The sequence below is a fragment of the Castor canadensis genome, chromosome 2, assembly GCF_047511655.1.
Source record: "Castor canadensis chromosome 2, mCasCan1.hap1v2, whole genome shotgun sequence".
Lineage (NCBI taxonomy): Eukaryota > Metazoa > Chordata > Mammalia > Rodentia > Castoridae > Castor > Castor canadensis.
The window spans coordinates 174,287,948-174,312,779 of NC_133387.1; the positions used below are offsets into that span (position 1 = coordinate 174,287,948).

General features: G+C 36.9%; 1 protein-coding gene and 1 long non-coding RNA gene across 5 annotated transcripts; one reads left to right on the forward strand and one right to left on the reverse strand.

Moving 5' to 3' along the window:
- On the reverse strand, window positions 1–3,863 carry LOC141420878 (uncharacterized). Its single transcript, XR_012445582.1, has 2 exons — window positions 3,786–3,863; window positions 1–3,265 (listed from the first exon to the last, which is right to left on the reverse strand). It is a non-coding gene; the product is annotated as an uncharacterized lncRNA (long non-coding RNA).
- On the forward strand, window positions 3,169–24,605 carry Chek1 (checkpoint kinase 1). Of its 4 annotated transcripts, none has more exons than XM_020185443.2 (13): window positions 3,169–3,292; window positions 3,982–4,066; window positions 5,095–5,318; window positions 6,643–6,707; window positions 6,792–6,861; window positions 8,864–9,052; window positions 9,958–10,062; window positions 11,856–11,951; window positions 17,626–17,734; window positions 18,096–18,273; window positions 18,685–18,816; window positions 20,589–20,690; window positions 22,947–24,605. In XM_020185443.2, exons 2-13 carry the CDS (start codon window positions 4,002–4,004, stop codon window positions 23,040–23,042), a joined length of 1,431 nt encoding a protein of 476 aa, XP_020041032.1. In that variant the 5' UTR covers window positions 3,169–3,292; window positions 3,982–4,001; the 3' UTR covers window positions 23,043–24,605. The 4 variants fall into 4 exon arrangements, with proteins under 4 accessions (XP_020041032.1, XP_073922552.1, XP_073922554.1 ...); XM_074066451.1 differs by having other exon boundaries at window positions 3,231–3,300; XM_074066453.1 differs by having other exon boundaries at window positions 3,291–3,309.
- The last annotated feature ends 227 nt before the right edge of the window (window positions 24,606–24,832 follow it).

Consider the following 24,832-nt stretch of genomic DNA (forward strand, 5'->3'; position numbering starts at 1 on the left):
GCACTCTACCACTTGAGTTACACCTACAACCCATTTTGCTCTATTTTTTTTTCTTTTTAATGGTACTGGGGTTTAAACTCAGGGCCTCATGCTTGCTATAGGCAGGTGTTTTACCTCTTGAGCCACTCCACTAGCCCAGTTTTGTGTTGAGTATTCTTTTTTTTCCCCATACTGGGTATCAAACCCAGGGCCTTGTATATGCTAGGCAAATACTCAACCACTGAGCTACACCCTAGCCCAGCTGTGGGTGTTTTCAAGGTTTGGGCTCTCAAACTATTTGCCTGGGCTGGCCAGGAATTGCAGTCCTCCTGATCTCTGCTGCTTGAGTAGCTAGGATTACTGGTTGTATATAATGTTTTTTAGGCCCTTTTTGTGCTTATCACTAATTTGTCCCCTAATTCTCTGTCATTTGTGCCAACCTCAATAGTTCAGGTACATGAGATATGTATTCTTAGGGATGTTTTCTGTTTTGGTATGTTCCAGTTTGAATTGATTTCTAAGTTGTATCATTTCACTGTTGTGTGTTAATCCTTTGTCATCATGACTTATTACTTCTAAGTGCCTTCTTGAGAAAGCATGTTTCTAGAGATCTTGCATGTCTTTTATCACATTTAATAGGTTAGCTTGGATATAGGATTCCAGACTGGGAGTAATTTTACCTTAGGATTTTGAAGGCACTGATCCATTGTTTTCTATCTTATAAATATTAAGATACACACTTTTGTTCTGATTATTATGACCATTTCATCCCCCCAACCTCTGCGTATATTTTGAAATTTTCCCAATGTCCCATCTTGTGTGGGCTTTTTGGTATTTTTTATATAGGCTTTTTTTTTTTCCTGGCAGTACTGCAGTTTGAACTCAGGGGCTTATGCTTGCTAGGCAGGTTTTTTGGTTGTGTTTTTGGTGGTACTGGGGTTTGAACTCAGGGATTTACAGTTGCAAGGCAGGCACTCTACCACTTGAGCCATGTCACCAGCCTCTCCTTTCTCTTTCTGATAGTTATTTGGATGTTGGACTTCCTGAATCAGTCTCCTAATATTCTTATATTTACTTTTAAAAATAATTTTCTGTTTTCCATCTCCTGTGAGATTTCCTCAACTGTTTTTAGTTAAAATTTTTTGTCTGCTCATATTTTTATGCCCAAGAGGTATTTTGTTGTTAAGAGTATCCCCTTGTTTTGACATTTTTCCAATTAAAGACTTTCTCAAATTCCTGGATGCCTGCTTTTTAAAGAATGGAACCATAGAAAGCCTAGCAGGGGATGTGGCTCAAGTGGCATTTTGGTAGGCCTTGCCTACCAAATGCAAGGCCTTAAGTTCAAACCCCAGTGCCACAAAAAAGAATCCATAAACAAAGAGCTATGGGGAAGCTTTTTGATGTGCTTTTCAATCTAGTATGATCTGGCTGGGCTGTTACATTGTAAAATCATTGATACCAGGTTTTTTTTTTCTCTTACTCAGGTAAGATTTCCTCAAGGTTTGTATATCCTTCCCTGGATTTAAGCAAGGCTGTAACTTTTCTGAGAGTAGAGTAGGGAAAGAAGGCCTATAGGTTCATCCTTCAGTACAGGTGCTTTCATTCCTGTTTTCAGTAAGGTACTAATGGAAATTGCCTATTCTCTCTAGCAAAGGTACCATGTATTTACCCTCTCAAGTCTTATACTAGCTTTGGGAGGGCGGGGAGGGCAGTTCTTTGGCTACATGTGTATCAGTCTATTTGCATATATATATGCAATCTTCTTGTCATATTTGCTTATTATATAATCTTTTGACCTACCCCTTGTTTTTACTTCCACATTCAGAGTTGCTTGGTGTTACCAGTTCACCTTGAGCCCTTAGGATTTCAGTGATTTAAATTAAGTTGCTTTTCTGCTTTCCCATTGCTTGTTTTGGGATTCATCTTTAAGTTATCTTTCACCTAAAGACTTACCAAAATTTTCTCACATTTTATTCTTGGAGGTTATTATCTTCCAATTATCTTTTATTAGAAAAAGTTTCAGAAGGGAAAAGAGATTATTTTTCTGTGTGCTATCTTTAACAATATTGTGCCTGAGTCTACTCCTTGTTTTCAGACTGAAAGGTATGTCCTATATTCAAGCAGATGGGAACTGTCATGTCCTTCTCTTTCTTTATATTCTTTGTTTTCAACATACAGGAAAATTAGGGGAAAAGGCATAAATGATTTAGAAAACTAGCTTTATTATTATAAATCCTAAACTGATGTCACTGGTTCATAACTTCACATATAAGCACTTGCAAATGTTTCATTCTTGACTTTTGTGTATGTGTGTAACATTGTACCCTTATTTTGCTCTATTACTAGTACACAGTAGCTAAACTGAATGTGTTTCAGTTTTAAGGATGGGAGAATGTAATGGAGATCATCTTGTCTATGTTTTCAGTCTACCCATTTGTTTTTCTATACCATTATCGAATCCTTTTCCTCAGAATTTATTATTTAAATCGGTTACTTAAGCGTTTTTTCTCTCTCTCTCTTTTTTTTTTAAATGTTTTTGACGGTACTGGCGTTTGAACTCAGGGCCTGCTTGCTAGGCAGGCGCTGTAGCATTTGTCAAGGCCTGGCAGCCTTGACAGTTAATTACACACTTTTAAGAATGAGAAGGCTGCTAGAACTAAGATAGGCACACGGGCTTCCTTCAAAATGGTTCGGCTGAACCAAAGTACTGTTTTGGAGTCTAGGAAGACAAGGTAAAACTGGCTACCCAGATATGACTGCAAACTCCAAAAACCTGCATTCTTCCTGGACCTCCTCTCCCACCACAAAATTCATGGTTCTTCCTGGACCATACTCTTGCTTTGCTGGCTTCTCAGCTCGTCCTATGGGTGCTGCACAAAGTTCCAGGCGCTCAGGCCACCAGCCGGCCAGGTGGGGAGATGTGGGTGCAGCACTTCGAGGTCTTCAGCGGCCAGGAACCGTCAGGACCTTAGCCTCGAGACACAGCCCCTGGGTGCGCTGTCTCGGGATGGCGGCTTCAACTCTGCCCAGCGGAGCGCCACACGCCCGAGGCCGTTTCACTCGTGGCCAGAGATTAACTCGCACTCGCGTGCTCAGTTCCCAGATGTCTTCAGCTCAGCCCCCGGGTGGGAGGGACAGCGTCCCGGCGCCGGTCTTCCGGAGCCGCTAATTTTCAGAGCCGTCGGACGCGGCAATGCACGCCGTCCTGCTTTACGGCAGGAGTGCGCGGGTTTGCGGCAGAGTGACGCAAGCAAGTTTTGGCGGGAAAAGCTCTGCATTTGGGTTCCTGTGGTGGCGAGCAAAGGACAATCTGGTGAGGAGGTGCGGCAGGTATAGCAGGAAAGGACTCCAGAGTAGAGTTAGAGGTCTGGATTAGTGAGGAATAGCACAAGAGTGTTATGATGGCCGGAGGGAATGGGAGATCCTCCAGCGGAGGGGAAGTTTGTGGGAGTGGAGGACTGTGGCAGCAGGGGTCCGCGTTGTAGAGCGGGCAGGAGAGACTACCGCTCGGCTGGCTGAGAACCTCCGAAGTTCGGGCGCCGTCCTCCGGCTCCGGCCTTTTGTCCGCTCCTGGGGGCAGTCTGGCCCCGCCCCGGGCCCCTCCCGACAAGGCACGGGTGCGACGGGGGTGGGAATTGGCACTGAGCGGGCGGGAGGAGGGGCTGCGGCGGCGGCGTTCGTCTAACCTCTGCGCTAGGCCGCGTCCCTGTCCCCACACCCGCGCCCCCTGCCCCCTGCCCCCTCCCCCTCTTCCCCCTCCCCCCATCCCGTTCACCCCCGCAGGCGGAGGTCTCTCAGCGCCTCACCTGCAAGCTCGGCGCTCGGCCGGCAGTGAGGGGAACGGGGTGGTGCTTGACCCGACAAATACCTACCTGTAGGCTGTGGTTCAGGCTCGGGTAAATAAGGATGGGACGATCTTGGCAAGAGGCCCAGCGCGCTGGCCTCACAGGGGATTGGACCTTACTCTCATCCCGCACATTTTCTGGTTCCTGCCTTTTTCAGCCGCGGTGCTCGGTGAAGTCATGGCAGTACCCTTTGTGGAAGACTGGGACTTGGTGCAAACCCTGGGCGAAGGTGCCTATGGCGAGTGAGTTTGAGTCCTAATTCTATCTTGCCTCAATGCCTTCCTTAATTATCTATTGTCTGAGTACATACTTGTTGTTTTGGAGTTGTTTATTCTAAGACAGTGGCAACTTGAAGACCGGATCTTCGCATTTGGAAACCAACACTTTTAGCAAGTGAAGTTACACTATCTTTTGTAATGGTAAATGTTTTTCTTTTTTCATCCCCGCTCCCCCCTCCTTTTTTGGTGGGGATTAGTGCTTGTAAAGCAGGTGCTATACTGCTTGAGCCACACCTCCAGTACATTTTGCTCTGGTTACTTTGGAGATGGGCGTCTCTGAGAACTATTTGCCTCTGGCTGGCCTGGAACTGTGATCCTCCAGATCTCAGCCCCCAAAGTAGCTAGGATTACAGTTGTGAGCCTCCTGTGTCCCCCCCACTTTTTAAAAAAAATTTTATTTTCTTTGTAAAGAGTCAACAAGATATATTTACATTATTGTTTTCACATAGCCATTCTTGGGGCTTAAGAGCAGTAGTTAAATGAGCAAGTGAACAGTATGGAGATGACAAAACCTCTTATCACATACTGCTCTTGTTTTGTGATCTTAGGCAAGTTTTCTAGTGTCCTGTGTGTCTTTATTTCTTCACCAGTACAATGGAAATAGTACCTACCCCAAAGGTGCTTAGAATAGTTAACACATGAATATGTAACATGAGATTAATAAGTTGTAGGTAATGCTATTGTCTGAAATTGCTATTATCTCACTTGGTTTATTTTATCAAACATTAAATGACTTGCATGTACAGGATAATGACTTGGAGCGTTAGGTGTACTTCACATTTCAAAAAGAGTAATATCTGTTGAGAACATAGTGGAAAACATTTATTTGGCTTCTTGGTTGAGAAAGTGGTAAAAGGTAAAATAGTTTTGGGTGTGTCATGTTTAATTTTTTGAAGGTTTTGTTTTGTTTGTTTGAGACAGTTTTCTTGTAGCTTAGGCTGGCCTTGAACTTGGATCCTCCTGCCTCCAACTCTTCCTTTTCTCTTTTTTAGAGTTCAACTTGCTGTGAATAGAATAACTGAAGAAGCAGTTGCAGTGAAGATTGTAGACATGAAGCGTGCCATAGACTGTCCAGAAAATATTAAGAAAGAAATCTGCATTAATAAAATGTTAAATCATGAGAATGTTGTGAAGTTCTATGGTCACAGGAGAGAAGGCAATATCCAGTATCTGTTTCTGGAATACTGTAGTGGGGGAGAGCTTTTTGATAGAATAGGTATGAAAAATACTTAATTATTTAATTAAATAAGTTCTAAATTTGTATTTTTAATCTTAGCTATTTGGTCAGTTTTATTTCAAATTTGCTTATGCAGCAGTGAAACTGGAGTAAATTGTCTTTTTGTTTGTTTTTGCTTTGTATTACATGAAAACACATAGAGTTATTGAAAGGAAACTTAAGTTTTATAAATGATTTTGTTCTGGATTACTGTTTTATGAGGTTTAAGAATAATAACTAGTTTATGGTAAAGTATCAGAAACATAATGAAATAATTACACACATTTATAGGAGAAAAATACTAGCATATTCTTATGTTTCTCCTTTATTTGTTAAGCAAAACAATTGAGAATTTTCTAGCTTTATATGTAAATAATTCTTTAAATGCTTCTTAAATGTTTTATGCAGAACAGTGCAAAGTCCATAAAATATATTATGTGGATCTAAGTTTATTATTTTTTTCCTTTTTTTTTTTTTTTTTTTTGGTAGTGCTGGGTTTGAACTCAGGGCTTCATAATTGCAAGGCAGGCCCTCTACTGCTTGAGTCACATCTCTAGCCCTGTTGTGATTATTTTTGAGACTGGGTCTTGGTATTTGTAGCTCAGAGTGATCTCAAACTTATGATTCACCTGCTATAGCCCCCCGATTGCTGGGATCACTACTCAGCAATTGTGCTCCCCCATGATTGGCTCTAAATTAATTACTTAAAGCTATTTTATTAATAAATGCTAATTATTAGAATTTCTGGTGTGAATTTCAGGAGGCTGGAGGGTAAAAGGAATCAAAAGTTAATGAGAGAGATCAAAAGGAAACTGGTAACAGAACATTTCTTAATAACACTATTTCCTGAAGGGACTTCAGGCATTCATGGCTTTGTAGTAAGACAGCTTTTGTGAAATTTAAATCTGTTAAATATTTAGTGAAATTGACCTAGATTGCCCTGTGCTTTCACATTGGCAAATTATTTTTCAAGATTGGGAAAAATACTAGCATAGCATTTAAAAGAAATAGGGGAGAATTTGACAGATAACAGGTAGATTAGGGCTGTACAAGAATAAAATAGGAGTTTTTAAGGCATACCTTGTATTTTCGATTTGGATGATAGTTACTTACAATTTCCCCATGATACTAGATTATTTTTACTGTTTAACAGGAATATTTGAGTTATTAAGTATTGTATTTGTTAGTGGACTCTTGAGTCTTTTCTAGTATAAGATTTTGCTAAAGTATAATCACAAATGTCTAGACATAAATTAAGATACTATATGGTTGATGCCTGATTGTATTTTTCCAGTAAAATAACTTTCATAATTAATTCCTGTAGAGCCAGACATAGGCATGCCTGAACAAGATGCTCAGAGGTTCTTCCATCAACTCATGGCAGGGGTGGTAGGTGTAATTGCCTCTTTTACTTAAAAGTAGTATGAATAAACTAAGTTGCAATATTCTAATGTGTCTCTACCTTTCCCTTAGGTTTATTTGCATGGTATTGGAATAACTCACAGAGATATTAAGCCTGAAAATCTCCTTTTGGATGAAAGGGGTAAGTATGGCATTTTGTTAATGCAACATTTCAATACAGTCATGTAAGCCAGGATTGAGGCTTTTGCATTACTGAAACCTCAAGATAATGGGAAGTCAAGGAAATTTAGGAGACTCAGTATATTTGGACTTCATAAGACTTTCATAGTATAGTTGTGGATGAGGTAGAAAAATGTAACCTAAAACAGAGTAGCTTACTAGATGAAAAAACAAAAATAGTGTTAAGGCCCAGTGCAGTGGCAACATGTCTGTTATCCTTGCTACCCAGGAGGCAGAGATCAGTAGGATAGCAGCTTAAGGTCCTCCTGATCTCTGCCTCCTGAGTAGCTAGGATTTACAGGCGTGAGCCAATGTCTTGTGTGCTGCATTTACTGTGTAAAATGTGTAAATGAGATTATAGGATATATGCTTTTTTCTTTTGTAGGTCAAACTCAGGGCCTCATGCTTAAGCAAGTGCTCTACTACTAAGCTATACACCTCCAACTTGACATATATACTTTTTTGTTATGTTCATATGGATTTTTATCCTTTTTGTGGGACAGTACTGGGATGTGAACTCGACCTCATGCTTGCTAGGCAGGTACTCTTCGACTTGAGCCATGCCCCTAGACCTTTTTAGCTTTAGTTATTTTTCAAGTAGTACCTTGTGGTTTTTTTACCCTGACTTGCCTGAACTGCGATACTCCTCTTCTCCCATGTAGCTGGAATGGCAGGCACATGCCCGACTGTTTTGTTGAAATGGGGGTTTTGCTAATTTTTTGCTCAGGCTGGCCTCAAACCACAGTCCTCTCTGTCTGCCTCCCAAGTAGCTGGGATTACAGAATTGAAACACCGTGCCTGGCCCTTTTTATTCTTTTAAATTATGTTTATATATGCATAAAGATGTTTACTTTTACTTAAAACTTAAGAATATATAGAAAACTTAAGAATATGTGGCCAATGAAAGAATAAGCTTAAACACAAAAATTTTTTATAACGTGCGTATTATAATTAAGTATAATAAACACCCATAACCCACTTGGGTTAAGAATAAAACAATAATCGTGTATAAGAATACTCATAATGGTGGTGGTTAGTAGAAAATGAAACAACCCAAATGTTTCCTGCAATAAGATACATAAAATATGCTTTGTTTTGTTTGTTTGTTTGTTTGTTTTTGGCAGTATTAGGGAGTTGAACTTGGAGCCTTGTACTTGCTAGGCAGGTGCTCTACCACTTGAGCCACTCCTCTAATCCAAGACAGGTGAATTATGAAGTGGATAATTTATAGGAAAAAAGGACAGTGTCATAACAAACGTTTATTTTAACAGGATCCAATTTTTAGTACTGGGCCTGTGAACAAATTTATAGAACATTCATCATTGTTGTATGTTTTTTAAGTTAGATACAACTTAAATGTCCCCAAATGGATGATTAAATTTTTAAAAATATTCACCAGTATATTCACACCACATAACAAGTAAGCCACTGAAGTTTACATGTATTTGACTTTGGGATACTGCAGTTATATCCTTTTTTCCTACTTACGTCCTATTCCATTTTAGTATGTATACCTTCTTTTCACCAAGTGAGTTTGTTTGCTTTTGAGAAAGTTGTACCTTGTATGTTACTGATGTCTACTTCCTGTCTTCCACACTACTTATATAGTCAAGGGCTTTCCTCTGCTTTCAGTCCAGTTTCTTTCAGCCTAAATGTTATTTTCCAGGACAGCCCCTTTTGACTCCAGCATCTTTCTTTAACCTGGTCCAAACTGTTAAGTGTGTTGATAATTCTCTTTAAGTTGATAGAAAGGATGAGATGTTTTTTAAGTTTTAGCATAGATAATGGTGTCTTTTCATTTTTCTTCTTTTAAAAATTTTTTTTGTTTATTTTGGTCAATTAGGTAGGGAGTTTCTATAAACCTTGAGTAACACTCATGATATTTCCAAAGAAACTTAATTCCTTTAAGTTTATGTATTTTCAAATTCTTTTAATCAATATGTATCCTTTCTCTTTTGGTCTAGATAACCTCAAAATCTCTGACTTTGGCTTGGCCACAGTGTTTCGGCATAATAATCGTGAGCGTTTATTGAACAAGATGTGTGGCACTTTACCTTATGTTGCTCCAGAACTTCTGAAGAGAAAAGAATTTCATGCAGAACCAGTTGATGTTTGGTCATGTGGAATTGTACTTACTGCAATGTTGGCTGGAGGTAAGATGTATTTAGTCATGATAAAACTCCTAGTCCTATGAAAAGTCAGATTGCTAATCCAGAGTAAATGAAATAAACCAAGGGAATCTGTATTTATATAGTAGCATTTTAATGATGTCTGTTCTAATAGTGACTGTGCTGACAAAGTACCACAGACTGAAACAGATTTGTTTTTCACAAATTCTGGAGGCTGGAAGTCTGGAATCAAGGTGCAAGCATGGTCATGTTCTAGGGAGAACCCTCTCCTGGATGCAGATGGTCATCTTACTGGGCTCTCACATGACCTAGAACAGAGAGAGCAGAAGCAAGCTGTAGTGCCTTTTCATAAGGGAACAAAGCCCTTCCAATGAGAACTCTCCTTATGGACCTAATCACCTCCCAGCCCCCACCTCCAAACACTATCACATTGCAAGTTAGGATTTCAATATATGAATTTTGGAGGATGGGTGGGGGCACACAACATTTAATAGTAGCTACTTATTAGTAGCTAACTTGGAGGTAGTAACTTACTTATGACTGACTTAGTAGTTGTAATCCCAAAGACTTTTTAGTCAGGTGTAGTTAATTAAATTAAAAATGAAAAATCACAACAGCTTTCTCTTTGAAGATTCATGTATACACTTTTTTTTTTTTTGATGGTCCTGAGGACTAAACCCAGTAACTTGCACGTGCTAAGCAAACAATCTATCAGTGAACACTTTTTGGAAAAAGTAGAGCAAGAAGTGATTTGTTTGCCTTTGAAGTACTTATAAAGTTTCAGTGAAAATTAGTTTCTTAGTTTGAAAATGATATTGAATTACTGTGGAGGAAACTTTTTGTGGATTTGAACAGTTATTTTTCCTTGAAATCCTTACTGTATACTTAATGTGGACACTCAGAAAACAAATTTTTTTTTTTATTTTTAGAATTGCCATGGGATCAGCCCAGTGACAGTTGTCAGGAATATTCTGATTGGAAAGAAAAAAAAACATATCTCAATCCTTGGAAAAAAATTGATTCTGCTCCTCTGGGTAACTGACTTATCTTGATTGAAAGTATTAATATCTTGGATTATAAAGTCTTTATGCTATTTAATTTTTTTTCCTACTTTTTTTTTTTTTAGCTTTTAAATAATTATATAAATAACCCATGGTTCTTGTACCTAAATTTAGAAAATATAAATAAAAATTAAGAAAAAAAAAACAACTCCGTAATCAGAGCACTCAGATATCCTTTTAAAAATATTGTGATATGTACTTCTATAGTTTGTTGCAAGTACATGTAACAAATGTGTGTTGTATGTACATTTTTTATAACTACATGTGATTTTACAAAAAAATTAAGTCATATTACACGTATTTCATAACCTGTGTTTTGTTTTTAATGGTCTGTGACCGTTTTCCCATGTCTATAATTGTAGCACTCCTTTGTTTTTATAGACTGCAATGATATTCTGCTATGTGGATATGCCTTACTCATCCAATTCACTTTGTTGGAGATGTAGACTTTTTTCTAAATTTTTACTGTTAAGCAAAAAGATATAAGTATCCATGTTACTTAATCTTCACACATATTCTTAAACCACCAGAAGCAAACCTGTAGAATCAAAGACATATGTAGCTTTTAAATATTATGGATTATTTTGCCAAATTATTTTCAAACAAGAATTGTACTGTTATCATGGTCTTACCAGTTTACATTTTTTAAAAAGTGTTTTTAACTGGTAGGTCTATAGGTGGTACTGTTTTTAAATTTTTATTTTAAATTTAATATGATGAAGTTGCATACCCTTTATGTATTTTTTTTTTTTTTAATAGTACTGTGGTTTGAACTCAGGGCCTTGTTCCAGTTTTCCCAAAAAGATTTATATTGTACTTCTTAATCCTTTGAGGGCTATTATTTTTTTTTAAATATAGTAATGTAATCTGACCTTTATTTGTTACAAATAATTTCAATTTGTCATTTATTTTCTTTTTGTTTGCTATTGACATGTAGAAATCTTATATTTTTCAAATGTACAATCTTGTTGTTTTTGGTTTCTGAAAGTTCCCTGTTTTAATGTAGAGTAGTTTTTTGTTTTTTTTTGGCAGTATTGTTTGCTAGGCAGGCACTCTATTGCTTGAGCCATGCCTCCAGCCTTAATGTAGAGTTTTAGTGGCTGGATTTTTGCATTTGAAACTTTGGTCTGTTAGAAAATAGTTTTGGTGAATGGTATGAATTTTTTCTGTGTGTGTATGGGACTGGCATTTGAACTCAGGGCTTCACACTTGCAAAGCAGGCACTTTATTGCATGAGCCATACCTCCAGTCTGTTTTGCTTTAATTATTTTGGAGATGGGGCTTTTGAACTATTTGTCTGGTGTAGCCTCAAACTGCAGTCCTCCCTCTCTCAGCCTCCCAAGTAGCTAGAATTACAGGTGTGAGCCACCAGCACCTGGTGGCTGTATGAATTATTTTTACTTTTAGTTTTTTATTTTTGAGGCAGGGTCTTGCTATGTATTCCAGGCTGGCCTAAAACTTGCTGTGTAGCCCAAACTGGCCTCTTAACTCAGCGATCATCCTGCCTCCACCTCCTGAGTGTTTGTGATTAAAGATGTGTGCCACTATGCCCAGCCACATGAATTCTTTATCAAAAGTATAGATAGTAGCAGAACAACTGCATGAACTTAAAGCAATAAACTAGTAGCTTTATTCTCTCTGTTCCCCAGAAATAGTAATTTAGTTTTAAAGAGACCAAGAGAAATGTGTTTCTTAACTACAGCCATAGACTTTTTTTTTTTAATCTTCATGACTCTTGTAAATGTTATCTTCTGTTTTGTTTTCAGCTCTGCTTCATAAAATCCTGGTTGAGAATCCAGCAGTAAGAATTACTATTCCAGACATCAAAAAAGATAGATGGTACAACAAACCACTCAAGAAAGGTAATATTCTTAAAATACAAACATTTTTCTGTGTGAAAGAAAAGGTACTTGAAGCTGGGCATGATGACTCAAGCTCGTAATTCTAGCTGCTTGGCACTGTACTGCTTGAGCTATACCTCCAGTCCTGTTTTCATTATTTTTAACAAATAAGAAGAGGTTAAAGTGGTGTAGGCTTTTATAGTAGTGGTGTAGATGTGAGATGATGGTAGTTTGGAGTAGATGAGTGATAATGGCATTGGAGAAAAGAGATAGATTCCAAAGAAGTTTAAGAACTTGAATTGATAGAATTGGTGATTGTTCAAATGTAGACAGTGAATTGGAATGAAAGATCAAGAATGACTCTTAGATTCTGGTAACTGAGGAGTAGAAACAGGTTTGGGGAGAATTTTTGTGTAGTTTTGGACATTTTAAATTTGAGGAGTTAAGTAAAAATTATCCATTTGTATGTATGTATGTAACTCAGGAGACAGGATTAGGCTCGAGGTGTTTTGAGAATTTAAACCATGATAAATGAAACTGAGTATTGGTGGGTAGAAATCAGGGAAACAGAAAAAGTAGGCAGAGAGATAGGAGGAACATCTGGAGAACTTGGAATAATGGATGCTAAAAGACAGAAAGAAGTACATTGCTGGGTGCTGGTGGCTCATACTTGTAATCCTAGCTACTTGGGAGACCGAAATCAGAAGGATCACAATTTGAAGCCAGCCCAGGCAAATATTTCACAAGATGCCGTCTCCAGAATAACCAGAGCAAAAATGGATGGGAAGTATGGCTCAAGCAGTAGAACTTCTGAAGGCCACTTTATTTATTGTTTTGGTGGGACTGGGGTTTGAACTCAGAGGCCTCACACTTGCTAGGCAGGTGCTCTACCACTTGAGCCATTCCACCAGCCTAGAGCGCCTGCTTTGTAAGTGTGAACTCAAGTTTCAAAACCCCAGTCCCACAAAAAAAAAAAAAAAAAAAAACATGACAGTAGCAGATACTGTTAAGTAGATTAATAATATGAAGCCTAAAATCTTTCATGGGATTCCATATCTAGTGGTTATTTATGATCTTAGCAAGAACAGTTGCAGTGGAGATTAGTGTGTAAATCCTAGAGTGCAGTGATTGTAATATAAAAAGAGAGGTAAGGAAAGACAGCTCATGCTCATGTCCTTGGGTCTATAGGTGGGGCAGGTGTCCTGTTGGTTCTTCATTGTCACTTTCTGCTTTGTTCCTGCATAACTTTCTCCTGCATTTAAAATCTCACATTATCACACTCCATCACCCACTGCTTTGTCCTTAATAATCACCTTAAGAACCTCTAATTAAAATCTCTGCCATGCCATTCTCTCCAACACGACTTGTAATTTTTGTCTTTTTTTATTTGTTTGTTTGTTTTGATTAAGGGGTTTTATTTGTTTGTTTTGCATCACTGGGGTTTGAACTCAGGGCATCATGCTTGCTGGGCAGGTGCTCTTAACACTTGAGCCACTCTACCAGCTGTTTGTTTGTTTTGAGACAGTGTCATTGTGTAGCCCAGGCTGGCCTCAAACTTGCTGTTCTCCTGCCTCAGCCTCCCAACTGGTGTGCTGGGATTATAGATGTATCACTGTTTCCGCTTTATCATGGTTCTTGGTAGATTAAATATTCATATTAAATATTCATTCATACTTCCAATATCCTGATCACATAGTTCCTTGACTTTCTGTCCTTTGGTTATCTTACCTTCAAACATCCTACTGTGATTGTCAGTGTATCTTATTTCTAGTTTCCTTTAGTACTATGACTTCAACAATCTTTTGACTCTACCTGGACTTGGACTCTGTTAATTCTAATACCTTGAATTTATTAAGTCTACTACTGTCTTTTATCTGCCCCTCAGTCCTCAGTTCTGTCCTTACTTATCTTAAATCCCAAGATTAGTCATTATTAATGACTTTTTCACATTGCTTATTTTGTACTTCCTTGTCTCTTTCTCTCTTCATTCTTATTGGGCAAAACCCAACCAAGTTTTATCCAGTTTTCCATCTATTCCAACCTTATAACCTGTACAACTGATTGGAGCTAGAGAAAAATACTCAACAATAGTCAACTTAAATTCAGAATCTGTAATCTCAAGTAGACTTTTAATGTTTCTACTGTCCTAAACTATTCTTTCTAAATCTTTCACTACTCTGTTCTCAATCACATTTTTGTACCTTTTCTTTGCTCCTTAACTTTTTTCATTTATTTCCCCCTGTTTTTGGGGATTGAATCCAGGGCCTTGCACATGTTAGGCAAGTACTACCACTGAGGTACATCCCTAATACTCTCCCCTCCTTTTGTGAGGGGAGGACATGGTGTCACGGTGCAGCCCAGGCTGGCTCAAACTTGGTATCCTCCTATCTCCTTTTTTTGTTGTTTGTTAGTTTGGTTATACTGGAGTTTGAACTCAGGACTGCACACTTGCTAGGCAGTGCTCTACCACTTGAGCCACTCTGCCAGCCCTTTTTTGTGTTGGGTATTTTTGAGATAGGGTCTCACTGTTTTCCTGGGCTGGCCTTGACCCATGATCTTCCTGATTCTGCCTCCCAAGTAGCTAGCTTTACAGGCATGAGCCACCAGCACTTGGCCCTTCCTGTCTCTTCTGAGTGTGGATTACAGTCACGGACCACTACACATGGCTCTCCACTACCATCTCCACCCACCTAACTGCCTTTGTTCATAGACTACTGTGCATCCTGTTGCTGTGGATAAATTGCTGTACCTATAAATCAACTCTTTCTCTTGCCTACTGAAGGGTACTATCTAGCAATCTTTTCTTTCCTCAGCATCATTAATTTTTCTTCCATCTTAAAAAAACAATTAAATAAATAAATAATAGATAAAGCTATTTGGTAAGCTAAATATAACAAAACTTACCTTTTTTTTTTTTTGGTTAAGATCTGGAGAAATTTATTTTTATTTTTTTTTTCATTTTTCTTTTATTATTCATATGTGCATACAAGGCTTGGGTCATTTCTACCCCCTGCCCCCACCCCCTCTGTTACCACCCACTCCGCCCCCTCCCTCTCCCCGCCCCTCAATACCCAGCAGAAACTATTTTGCCCTTATTTCTAATTTTGTTGTAGAGAGAGTATAAGCAATAATAGGAAGGAACAAGGGTTTTTGCTGGTTGAGATAAGGATAGCTATACAGGGCATTGATTCACATTGATTTCCTGTGCGTGGGTATTACCTTCTAGGTTAATTCTTTTTGATCTAACCTTTTCTCTAGTTCCTGTTCCCCTTTTCCTATTGGCCTCAGTTGCTTTAAGGTATCTGCTTTAGTTTCTCTGCATTAAGGGCAACAAATGCTAGCTAGTTTTTTAGGTGTCTTACCTATTCTCACCCCTTCCTTGTGTGCTCTCGCTTTTATCATGTGCTCATAGTCCAATCCTCTTGTTGTGTTTGCCCTTGATCTAATGTCCACATATGAGGGAGAACATACGATTTTTGGTCTTTTGGGCCAGGTTAACCTCACTCAGAATGATGTTCTCCAATTCCATCCATTTACCGGCGAATGATAACATTTCGTTCTTCTTCATGGCTGCATAGAATTCCATTGTGTATAGATACCACATACAAAACTTATCTTGAACCCATTTTCCCTTACCATGTCATCTTTCATTTTATAGCTGAATATCTCAAAGGAGGTTTCTAATTACTAATACCTGGAAGCTAGTTTTGTGGATTTCTTTTCATCTATACTGTTGTTAAAACTAACAGTGACTTAAGTATTTTTCTGAATAGTAGCATTTTATATAGTTAATAATGCCCCTCTCCTTTGATTTCCAGACATTACTCTTCTCATTTTTATCCTTGTCACTGGCTACTCCTTTTTTAAATCTCCCTTGTTGGTTTTCCTTCATTTGTCCAGCCTCAAGAATAGCAGGATTTAATCTATAGATCTCCTTTTTTTCTTCTCCATACTCACTCCATTAGCAATTTTATTTTGTCTCATGACATTAAATAAATCCATATGTTGGTGACTTACATTTATATCAACTTGGACCTTTCCTCTGAATTCCCAACTTACATGTCTAACTTCTCAAATTTCACTTGTGTTTTTAAAAGGGATCTCAAGCTTGATGTGTCCCAAACTTAGTTCCTGATCTTTTCCCTTCAGACTTTCTCATTCTTTCTCAACTCATGTCCAATCTATTGGAAATATCTGTTAACCTCTACCTTTAAAAATTCCAGAGTCTGACCACCTTTTATCACTTAAATTGTTACCTCACTAGTCCAAATCACCCTGGTACCTTGCCAGAGCTTTCCAATGAAAAAGAAGTTATTTTATATCTCTGTTCTCAAATCTTCTCACTCAGAATATAAGCAAAAATCAATTCATAATCTATGAGTTCTTACACAGTCAGTCTTTTTTTTTTTTTTTTCCATACTGGAGTTTGAACATAGGGCCTCTCATTAGCTAGACAAGCACTCTACCACTTGAGCCATACTCCCAGACTTCAGTTCTCTCCTCTGTGAGACTTACTTACATGTCTTATTCTCTTACCTTCTTTGTGTTTTGGCTACAATGTTATGTTTTCAGTAAGTCTTTCCTAACAATCCAGTTTGCATTAATTTCCTCCATTGCACTTACCATTACTTCACTTACCAAGTTTTAACTTTATTTGAACTTTAACATTTTGTCTCTTCCTCAGTAGAACATAGGATTTAAGAAATCAATGATTTTTGTTAATTTTGTTCACTCTTGAATACTTAATACCTAGAATAATGCCTGATGCATAGTAGACCTAATAAAATACTGGAATGAATTAGTAAATAAATAAGAGGCTGGCTAATGTTGAGTATATTTAAATGGTTTAGGGGACAGATCCAGTAGAGGGAAAGCAGCTGAAAGTCTTAAGAAAAGGGAATAAGTAATAGCATGATCTCTGAAAGGTAGGAGGCTATGGGCTCCATGGCACAAATAGAGGGATGAACATTGAATAAGAGAATGAAAAGGAAAAGATAGGTAGTAATACAAGGGCATTTGCAGATTTGGTAGTGCTGTGTCAAGGTAGTTTCTATCTCTTGGCTTTATTTTCTCAGGAAAATGGGATATGGTATGGTGTCATTTGCTAAGTAATGAGAGGATAGTGTGTGGTCTTGGGAATGTCCAAGGAGTATAGAAGTTTTGAAATAATCTTTCTGGAGCAAGGGAAGGAGACAAACAGGATGGACTAGTAGTGTTGAGGATCTGGTAGAGGATTATAATAATGAATTTGATTATTTTTAGAGTATTGGATAGATCAGATTCATAGTGTTTATTGCCATTATGACAAATTGTTTTTTATCTTGGAAATTTCTGGCTATTTAGCCACATCTCTCTTGTCTTTATTGAATGTTATTGCATTACCCTTAAAGGATGCTATTAAAATTATGGCCTTGTCATGAAATCCCACACTTGGAATATACTTAAAGGTCATGATATCCCACACTTGGAATATACTTAAAGGTCATGATTTGTAAAGTAATAATTTGACAAGTGAGTCTTAGTTTATAACTTGACCACATTTCTTGTAAAATCATGTAGGAAGAACCACTGTTTTTCTTTTCAGTACTTTATGTTTACTAAATGGATTTTGATGTAGTTTTACTTATTCAAGTTGCCAGTTGGGTTAATTAAGACATATCTGCATAGGTGATTTTTATTTGTTTTTTTTTTTTAGGGGCAAAGAGGCCCCGAGTCACTTCTGGTGGTTTGTCAGAGTCTCCTAGTGGATTCTCTAAGCACATTCACTCCAGTTTGGATTTCTCTCCAATAAGCAGTGCTTCTAGGTAAGGCTAATAAATATTAAGTAGTTATTGAATGTAGTGTTCCCCATGAAGACTGATAATGTACATATTTTTCTTAGTAATGAATGTAATTTTTATCACTGTGGGAATGATTGTGTGATATAAGAAGGGCCTGGTGGGTTTTTATGTAAAGACATACTTTCAGCTGCATGTAATGGTGCACATCTGTAGTCCTAGCTACTTGGGAAGCTGAGGCAGGAGGATCGTGAACTTGGTGGCCAGCTTGTACAACATGATGCAAATATCTCCTATAAAAACAAAATAAATAAATAGTTCAAAAATAAAGTTGAACACTTTAAAAAATGAGAATTAAGATAATTTTTCCTTTGTCTTAATGCCTCAGTGAAGAAAATGTGAAGTACTCCAGTTCCCAGCCAGAACCTCGGACAGGTCTTTCCTTATGGGACAGCAGTCCCTCATACATTGATAAACTTGTACAAGGGATCAGTTTTTCCCAGCCCACATGTCCTGATCATATGCTTCTGAATAGTCAGTTACTTGGCACCCCGGGATCCTCTCAGGTAAGGGAATTTAATTTTTTAAATAAATAATGATTGCCCTTTATTTTTATTGTCTCCAAGTCTTTAAAAAAATTTTTTTTAATTTTGTAAGGTCCATAGAAAAGTAGATGGCCAATCAAAAGTGGCCTTACCTGAGGTATAAAACTTACCTGAGGTATAAAAATTAGGGTAAACCCTAATTGGGCATGCTATGTTCCTTTGCATAGCTGCCCTTCATTCTATCCCCTTTTAATGGTATCATAATAAAACTGTGGAGATCTTTATATATATATTTTTGGATGAGAAAGAATTAGAGGAGGCCTTCATGGAAAAGAATTCCTAAGTCACAGAAAAGAATTTTCAGAGTAAACAGCTATGATATGACTACTTTGGTCACAGTGGATTTATTCAGCTTTTCTCTTGGACATTTAGAACCCCTGGCAGCGCTTGGTCAAAAGAATGACAAGATTCTTTACCAAATTGGATGCAGACAAATCTTACCAATGCCTGAAAGAGACTTGTGAGAAATTGGGCTATCAATGGAAGAAGAGTTGTATGAATCAGGTGTGTTTCATTGGTTTTCATTGTATCTTTTTCCTAAGAAAATTAAATATTTGAGTATATGTATTTTTTTTTTTTTGTGGTACTGGGTTTGAACAAAGGGCCTCACACTTGAGCCACTCCACCTGCCCTGTCAATGAATGTATTTTTAAAGTACAAATTAATTAGTTTAATTTGAAAAAGAAGCAATTGAGATTGAAGACATTTTAGTAAGTTATTCTTTAAGAAATAATGTTTCTTCAAAAATCTCTCTAAGGTTATTAAAAATATTAAAAGGCTAGAGTATTTTTGTTAAAAACTATGATTAGATTGTATATATTAACAATTGACTCCTCTTCATGAAAGAGGAATACATTATCAATCATATACTTCTTCCCATCTCTCTTGATCTCACCTACCTATTTTATTTTTACAACTTTAAAATTTTTTTTATTGGTACTGGAGTTTGAGCTCAGGACCTTGCACTTGTTAGGCGAGCATGCTATCACTTGCACCATATCCACAACCCTCCACCTACCAATTTTTGTTTATATTATTATAGCACAGTTATACATTGATACTCTAATTTGTATTTAGGCTTTTAAAAAATGTTAATGTCGTGAAAGACTGAAATAGAGGGAGTTATTCTGTATTAAAGGAGGTAAAGAGGCCAGATAACTAAATGTAGTACTCATCTTTCACTAAATCAGATTTAAAACAAAGCAAAATGACTATTAAAGATGTTTGGAATGATAGGGGAAATAAGAATGTGGACTGTGTTTTAATGTTTTTGTATCATTGTCAGATGGTATAGTGAGAATCTTGTGGTTTATAGGAAAGTATATTTGTATGTAGGAGAAATGTTGAAGTAAAGTTAAAGTGATGTCGCTAACAGTTTCAAAACAAAAAAGGGGCAGACAATTATATAGTGACAAGTAAACACACACACATCTGGGTAGATAAGGCAAATTAAGAACATATGATTATTATTGCACATATTATTTGGGTTAGCAAAGCCTAGCCCAAATATTTTTGTAATTTGGGGTAGGCTTAGCTCAGCAATGTGTCAGTCTTGCTTGGGCTCATTCATCCAACTGCAGTCATTTGATGGGTTTACTGTATCTGACAGTTTAAGTGGTTCACACCTCCATGTTTAGGGTCTTGGTGCTGACTATTGGTCAGGCATTTCTTTTCACAACACTCATGTAACCTAAGTTGCTTTACAGGCCATAGGAACACTTTAAAAGACTGAAAGTGAAAGTTGCATGGTCTCTCTAGACCTTCACTGTCTTCTGATTGCTAGTCTAGCTTTTTAGTCACAAATTTAGACATTTTTTCTTATATATGTAATAACTTTTTCCTATTTTTTTTTTATTATTTGCAGTACTAATGATGGAACCCAAGGGCTTGTGCATGCTACACAAGTGCTCTACTGTGCTGTATTCCCAGCCCTTACTGTATTTTTATTGTTTCTTCTTTCGTTATATTTTGTCAAAATATGAAATTTCTTTTGTTTTTGTAGTACTGGGGTTTGAAGTCAGGGTCTTGTGCTTGCTAAGCAAGCACCACTGAGCCATACCTTTAGCCTGCATTCACATAGACTTATTCCCTATTTCAGGTTGATTTGGGTTTGATAGACACCTACCCACTGGGATGAGTGAGATATTCAACATACTTGATGCTATTTCTGTTATGGAAGTGTCCTACAAATTTTTATTTCATAAAGTGTTGACCCAAGAATATAGCTTTTGTTTGGAGTATTTTATGTAGCTTGACCTTATTTTTAATTGCCTTAGGTTACCGTATCAACAACTGATAGAAGAAACAATAAACTGATTTTCAAAGTAAATTTGGTAGAAATGGATGAGAAGATACTGGTTGACTTCCGGCTTTCTAAGGTATTTTTGATATACTTAATTAGTATTCTTTCTATGGGAATATTTCTGTATGGAATTTTTTAACATTATATTTGTATGTAGTAGTACCTTCATCTGCACTTTCAGTTACCTGAGGTCAGCTGCTATCCAAAAATACTAAACCTAAAGTTCCAGCAATAAGTTCCAACTAAAAAGTTTGAAGTTGAGACAGTTCTGATTAGCATGATGAAATCTTGCATTATCCCACTCCATCCTATCCAGGACCCTTTGTCCAACATAAAAATCTTATGCACAGATTTTTGTTCATGCTTTATATACTACTTGTGTGCTACTCACTTAGTGCTGTTTTTGTTTTCAGATTGATGGTAACAGTATCACAGTGCTTTTATGTTCAAGTAACACTTAATGGTGGCCCTAAAGTGTAAGGGAAGTGATGATGGCAATTTTATTGCAGTATATTGTTATATTTAATTATTAGCTAGTGTTGTTTATTTCTTGCTATGCCTAATTTACAGTTAAGGCACAGTATAAGGTTCCATATTATCTGGCATTTCAGGTATCCATAGAGGGTCCTAGAACATATTCCCCATGGATAAAGGGTGACTACTTATTTGACATTTACATATATGATAACTTGCTTTTTTCATTTAATATCATGAACTTTTGTTCTTGTCATTATCTATTCTTCTAAGACATGTTTTTTTTTTTTCAACTAACATTTTTCTTGTCAAAGTTTTTGGTGTTTGTAGAAAATACAAATAAGTAAAAAGTAAGAGAATAAAAATGATCCTAAACTATGCTTCCCAACAGTCATCATCCTTTTTATTTTTTTGTGCTACTGAGATTTGAATGAGGGCCTGTGATTGCTAGGCAGGAGCTCTGTCACTTGAGCCATGCCCCCCGGCCTTTGGGCTTTAGTTATTTTTCAGGTAGGGTCTCACATTTTTGGTCCAACCTTGTCTGGATTGCAGTCCTTCTCTTTATGCCTCCTGTGTAGTTGGAATGACAGGCACATGCCACCGCACCCAGCTAACTTTTTGCCCAGACTGGCCTTGAACTATGATCTTTCCTGTCTGCTTTCAGAGTAACTAGGATTACAGAAGTGCCCATCACCCTTAATATTTTGAAACATTCTGATTATTTTCTCAATTAGCTCATATAAATATGTCTTTAATAAAGATTATCATTTACAAGAAATATTTTGTACATTATAATTTAACAAATCTTGTTAAATCTGTGATTAATATTCTTGTACATAGATTTTTTTTCTTCACATTTCTGATTATTTGTAGTTGTGTGTGTGTGTGTGTGTGTGTGTGTGTCTAGTACTGGGGTTTGAATTCAGGGCCTCATACTTGTTTGGTAGGTGTTCTACCACTTGAGCCACTCCACTGACTCTTTTTTGTGTTGGGCATTTTTGAGATAGGATTTTGATTTTGTTGCTTGGGCTGACCTTGAGCCGCAAATCCTCCCAATTCCTGCCTCTGAAGTAGCTAGGATTACAAGTGTGAGCCACTTGTGACTAGCTGGATTATTTGTAGCTTTAAAGTTCCTGATATATGAGACCAAAATAGCATTTTTCTCTATTTCCTGAGAAATTACATGTGGTGCTGAAGAAGCTTGAAGGGCTAGTTCACATTTTGGCTTTTTTTTTGTAATACTGGGTTGTGAACTCAGGGTATTATAGTTCACATTTTTTATATTGGACATTTGCTAAAATACTTCTTACCAGATGCTTGGTATGGAATTAAATTATGAAGGATCCTATTGTAATGAAATCCTTCTTATAACTGAATCTATTGACTTTGTTCCCGTAGTATTGACTTCAGTGTAGTTTATTTTTCATTTATAAACATCTGTAGAAAACAGTGATTTAGATCTAGCTATACTAATCCTTGAAACAGGATACCATGTTTTCTTCTCTGAGCTTACTGTGGTGAGAACAGTGAAGACACAAAGTCAGGCCAGATTTTTTTTTTTTTTTTTTTTTTTTGGTGGTATTGGGGTTTGAGCTTAGGACCTTGCCAGAATTATTTATGTAACCATTTCCTCTGCCATCACATTTGGAATTCCTAAGAGGAGCTGAATCCAGGCCTGGTGGGTCCAAGCCTGTAATCAGAGCACTTAAGAGGCCTGCTTGGGCTGCATAGTTGGGAGGGGTTGAGGGTAAATACGTAAGGATATTTGTTGCTACTTACCAGTAAAGAGTGTGTGAATTTTGTGGTATAATCTTTTCAGGTTTTTTGACATTAGTTTTATACATTATTCCTAACATAGGGTGATGGATTGGAGTTCAAGAGACACTTCCTGAAGATTAAAGGGAAGCTGAGTGACGTTGTGAGCAGCCAGAAGGTTTGGCTTCCTGCTACATGATTGATCCATTAGCTCTGGGGATTCCTGGTGAATATAGTGCTGCTATGTTGACATTATTCTTCCTAGAGAAGATTATTGTATTATGCAAACTGCAAATAATAATTCGTGAAGAGTTCTCTTCCTCTTTATCCAAACATCTTTTCAATTCTTTGTATGTTTTGCATACAAACAATACCTATATCTTAATTGTAAGCAATACTTTGTGGAAAGGGTGGGTCGAATTCATTTGATATTTCTTCAGCTGTGTTTAATGTCTGAATTTGAAACCCATCTGGTGGAAACCAGGTTTTGTGATAATGAATTTACCAGCTTTTATGCCAACATATTGTCCAATTTTTACCTGAACATTTGTTTCACCCAAAAAGTACATATTTCCTCTGTGTTGATTTAATTATAAGGATGAATTAGCAAAGACTTTTGGACAACAGATTTATCAGTCTGTGAAGTGAGGCCAGCTTCAAAAACTGTACCAACTTTTGTACCATATTTTCAATTATAGTATATGTGCTGCCAAAGTGAGCACTTTACTGCTATCTCCAGAAGGGTCTGACCAGTTACATAAAAGCTGTTTTTGAATTATAATGATTCAAATTACAAGTAGGTATTTTTTTTCTGTTGTAGCTAGTGAAATATAAAATACTGGTTGATCTTTCAACAAGTTGAGCATAAACTGTAGTGCTTAACTAACTTTATTCTAAAAATGATTGTTGCACATCTCAAGTATTTTTCTATATTATTTTCTACTTTCACAGCCATATTTTAATTCTTTACTACAGAAATAAATTCTATTTTGAAAGTGAATATCTAGGGGGGAGAAATGAACCAAGCCTTGTATGCACATATGAATAATAAAAGAAAAATGAAAAAAAAAAAAAGAAAGTGAATATCTAACTCTGTGGTTTTATTGGTGATCAAACTTGTACATGATAAAGAATAAATAGAGGAGTAAGGAAGCAATCAGAAATAGGTCTGATTCCTTGTTCCTTTATCCACTAGCCTTACTAAAACTTTTGTTTTTCTAATAAATTTATATTAAATTTTGAATGTACATTTTTTAAAGTATAAAATTAATCAGTTATTTTAGTCTGAAGTAAAAAAATGTAAAATTTTATGATTAGAGTTTATCACATATTTAGTCTACACTTTTGTATTACTGTCATATATACAGAATAGGAATTCTTTTGAACCTCCTTTATTTATTTCAACCTATTCACGGGGTTCCTAAGAGTTGAGTTGAATCTCAAGTGTGGTAAAAATTTTGATTCCTGTCCTCCAACCTGTTCCTCTCCCAGTTTTTTCTGTCTGAATAAATGTCATTTTCAGCTCCCCGGTTCCTTCAGTCCATACTCTAGAAATTATCCTTAACACTTCCCCCCATATTCTATATTCTGTTCAGCAAGTCTTACTCAGTTCAACAGTTGTATTAAAAATATATTCCATGGGAGGAGGGAAAGGAGAATGATGGGAGGGGTAAATTTAACTATGATACATTATAAGAACTTTTGTAAATGTCACAGTGTACCCCCAGTACAACAATAGTAAAAATAAAAATAAAACAAAGTATTTCCTGCTTCACACTATAGTTAGTACCATTCTAGTTGAAGTCGGTGGTCTTTTTATATTACTTACTTCTCAGCAGTTTATTTTCCAGAAGAGCAGTCAAGACAATCTTTCTAAAATGTGAATCAGATCTACCCAACTTTCAATTCTCATGAGTTTTCGTCATTTCATTTATTTGTTAGTTTATTTATTTTGGTGAGACTGGGGTTTGAACTCTGAGCCTCATGCTT

Bases quoted from the DNA above. Each gene is read 5' to 3' on its own strand.
- Chek1 (XM_020185443.2), top strand. From the start codon at position 4,002: ATGGCAGTACCCTTTGTGGAAGACTGGGACTTGGTGCAAACCCTGGGC. The intron at 6,862-8,863 runs GTAAGTATGGCA...CTTTTGGTCTAG, and splicing joins TCTCCTTTTGGATGAAAGGG to ATAACCTCAAAATCTCTGAC. The intron at 18,817-20,588 runs GTGTGTTTCATT...TAATTGCCTTAG, and splicing joins AGAAGAGTTGTATGAATCAG to GTTACCGTATCAACAACTGA.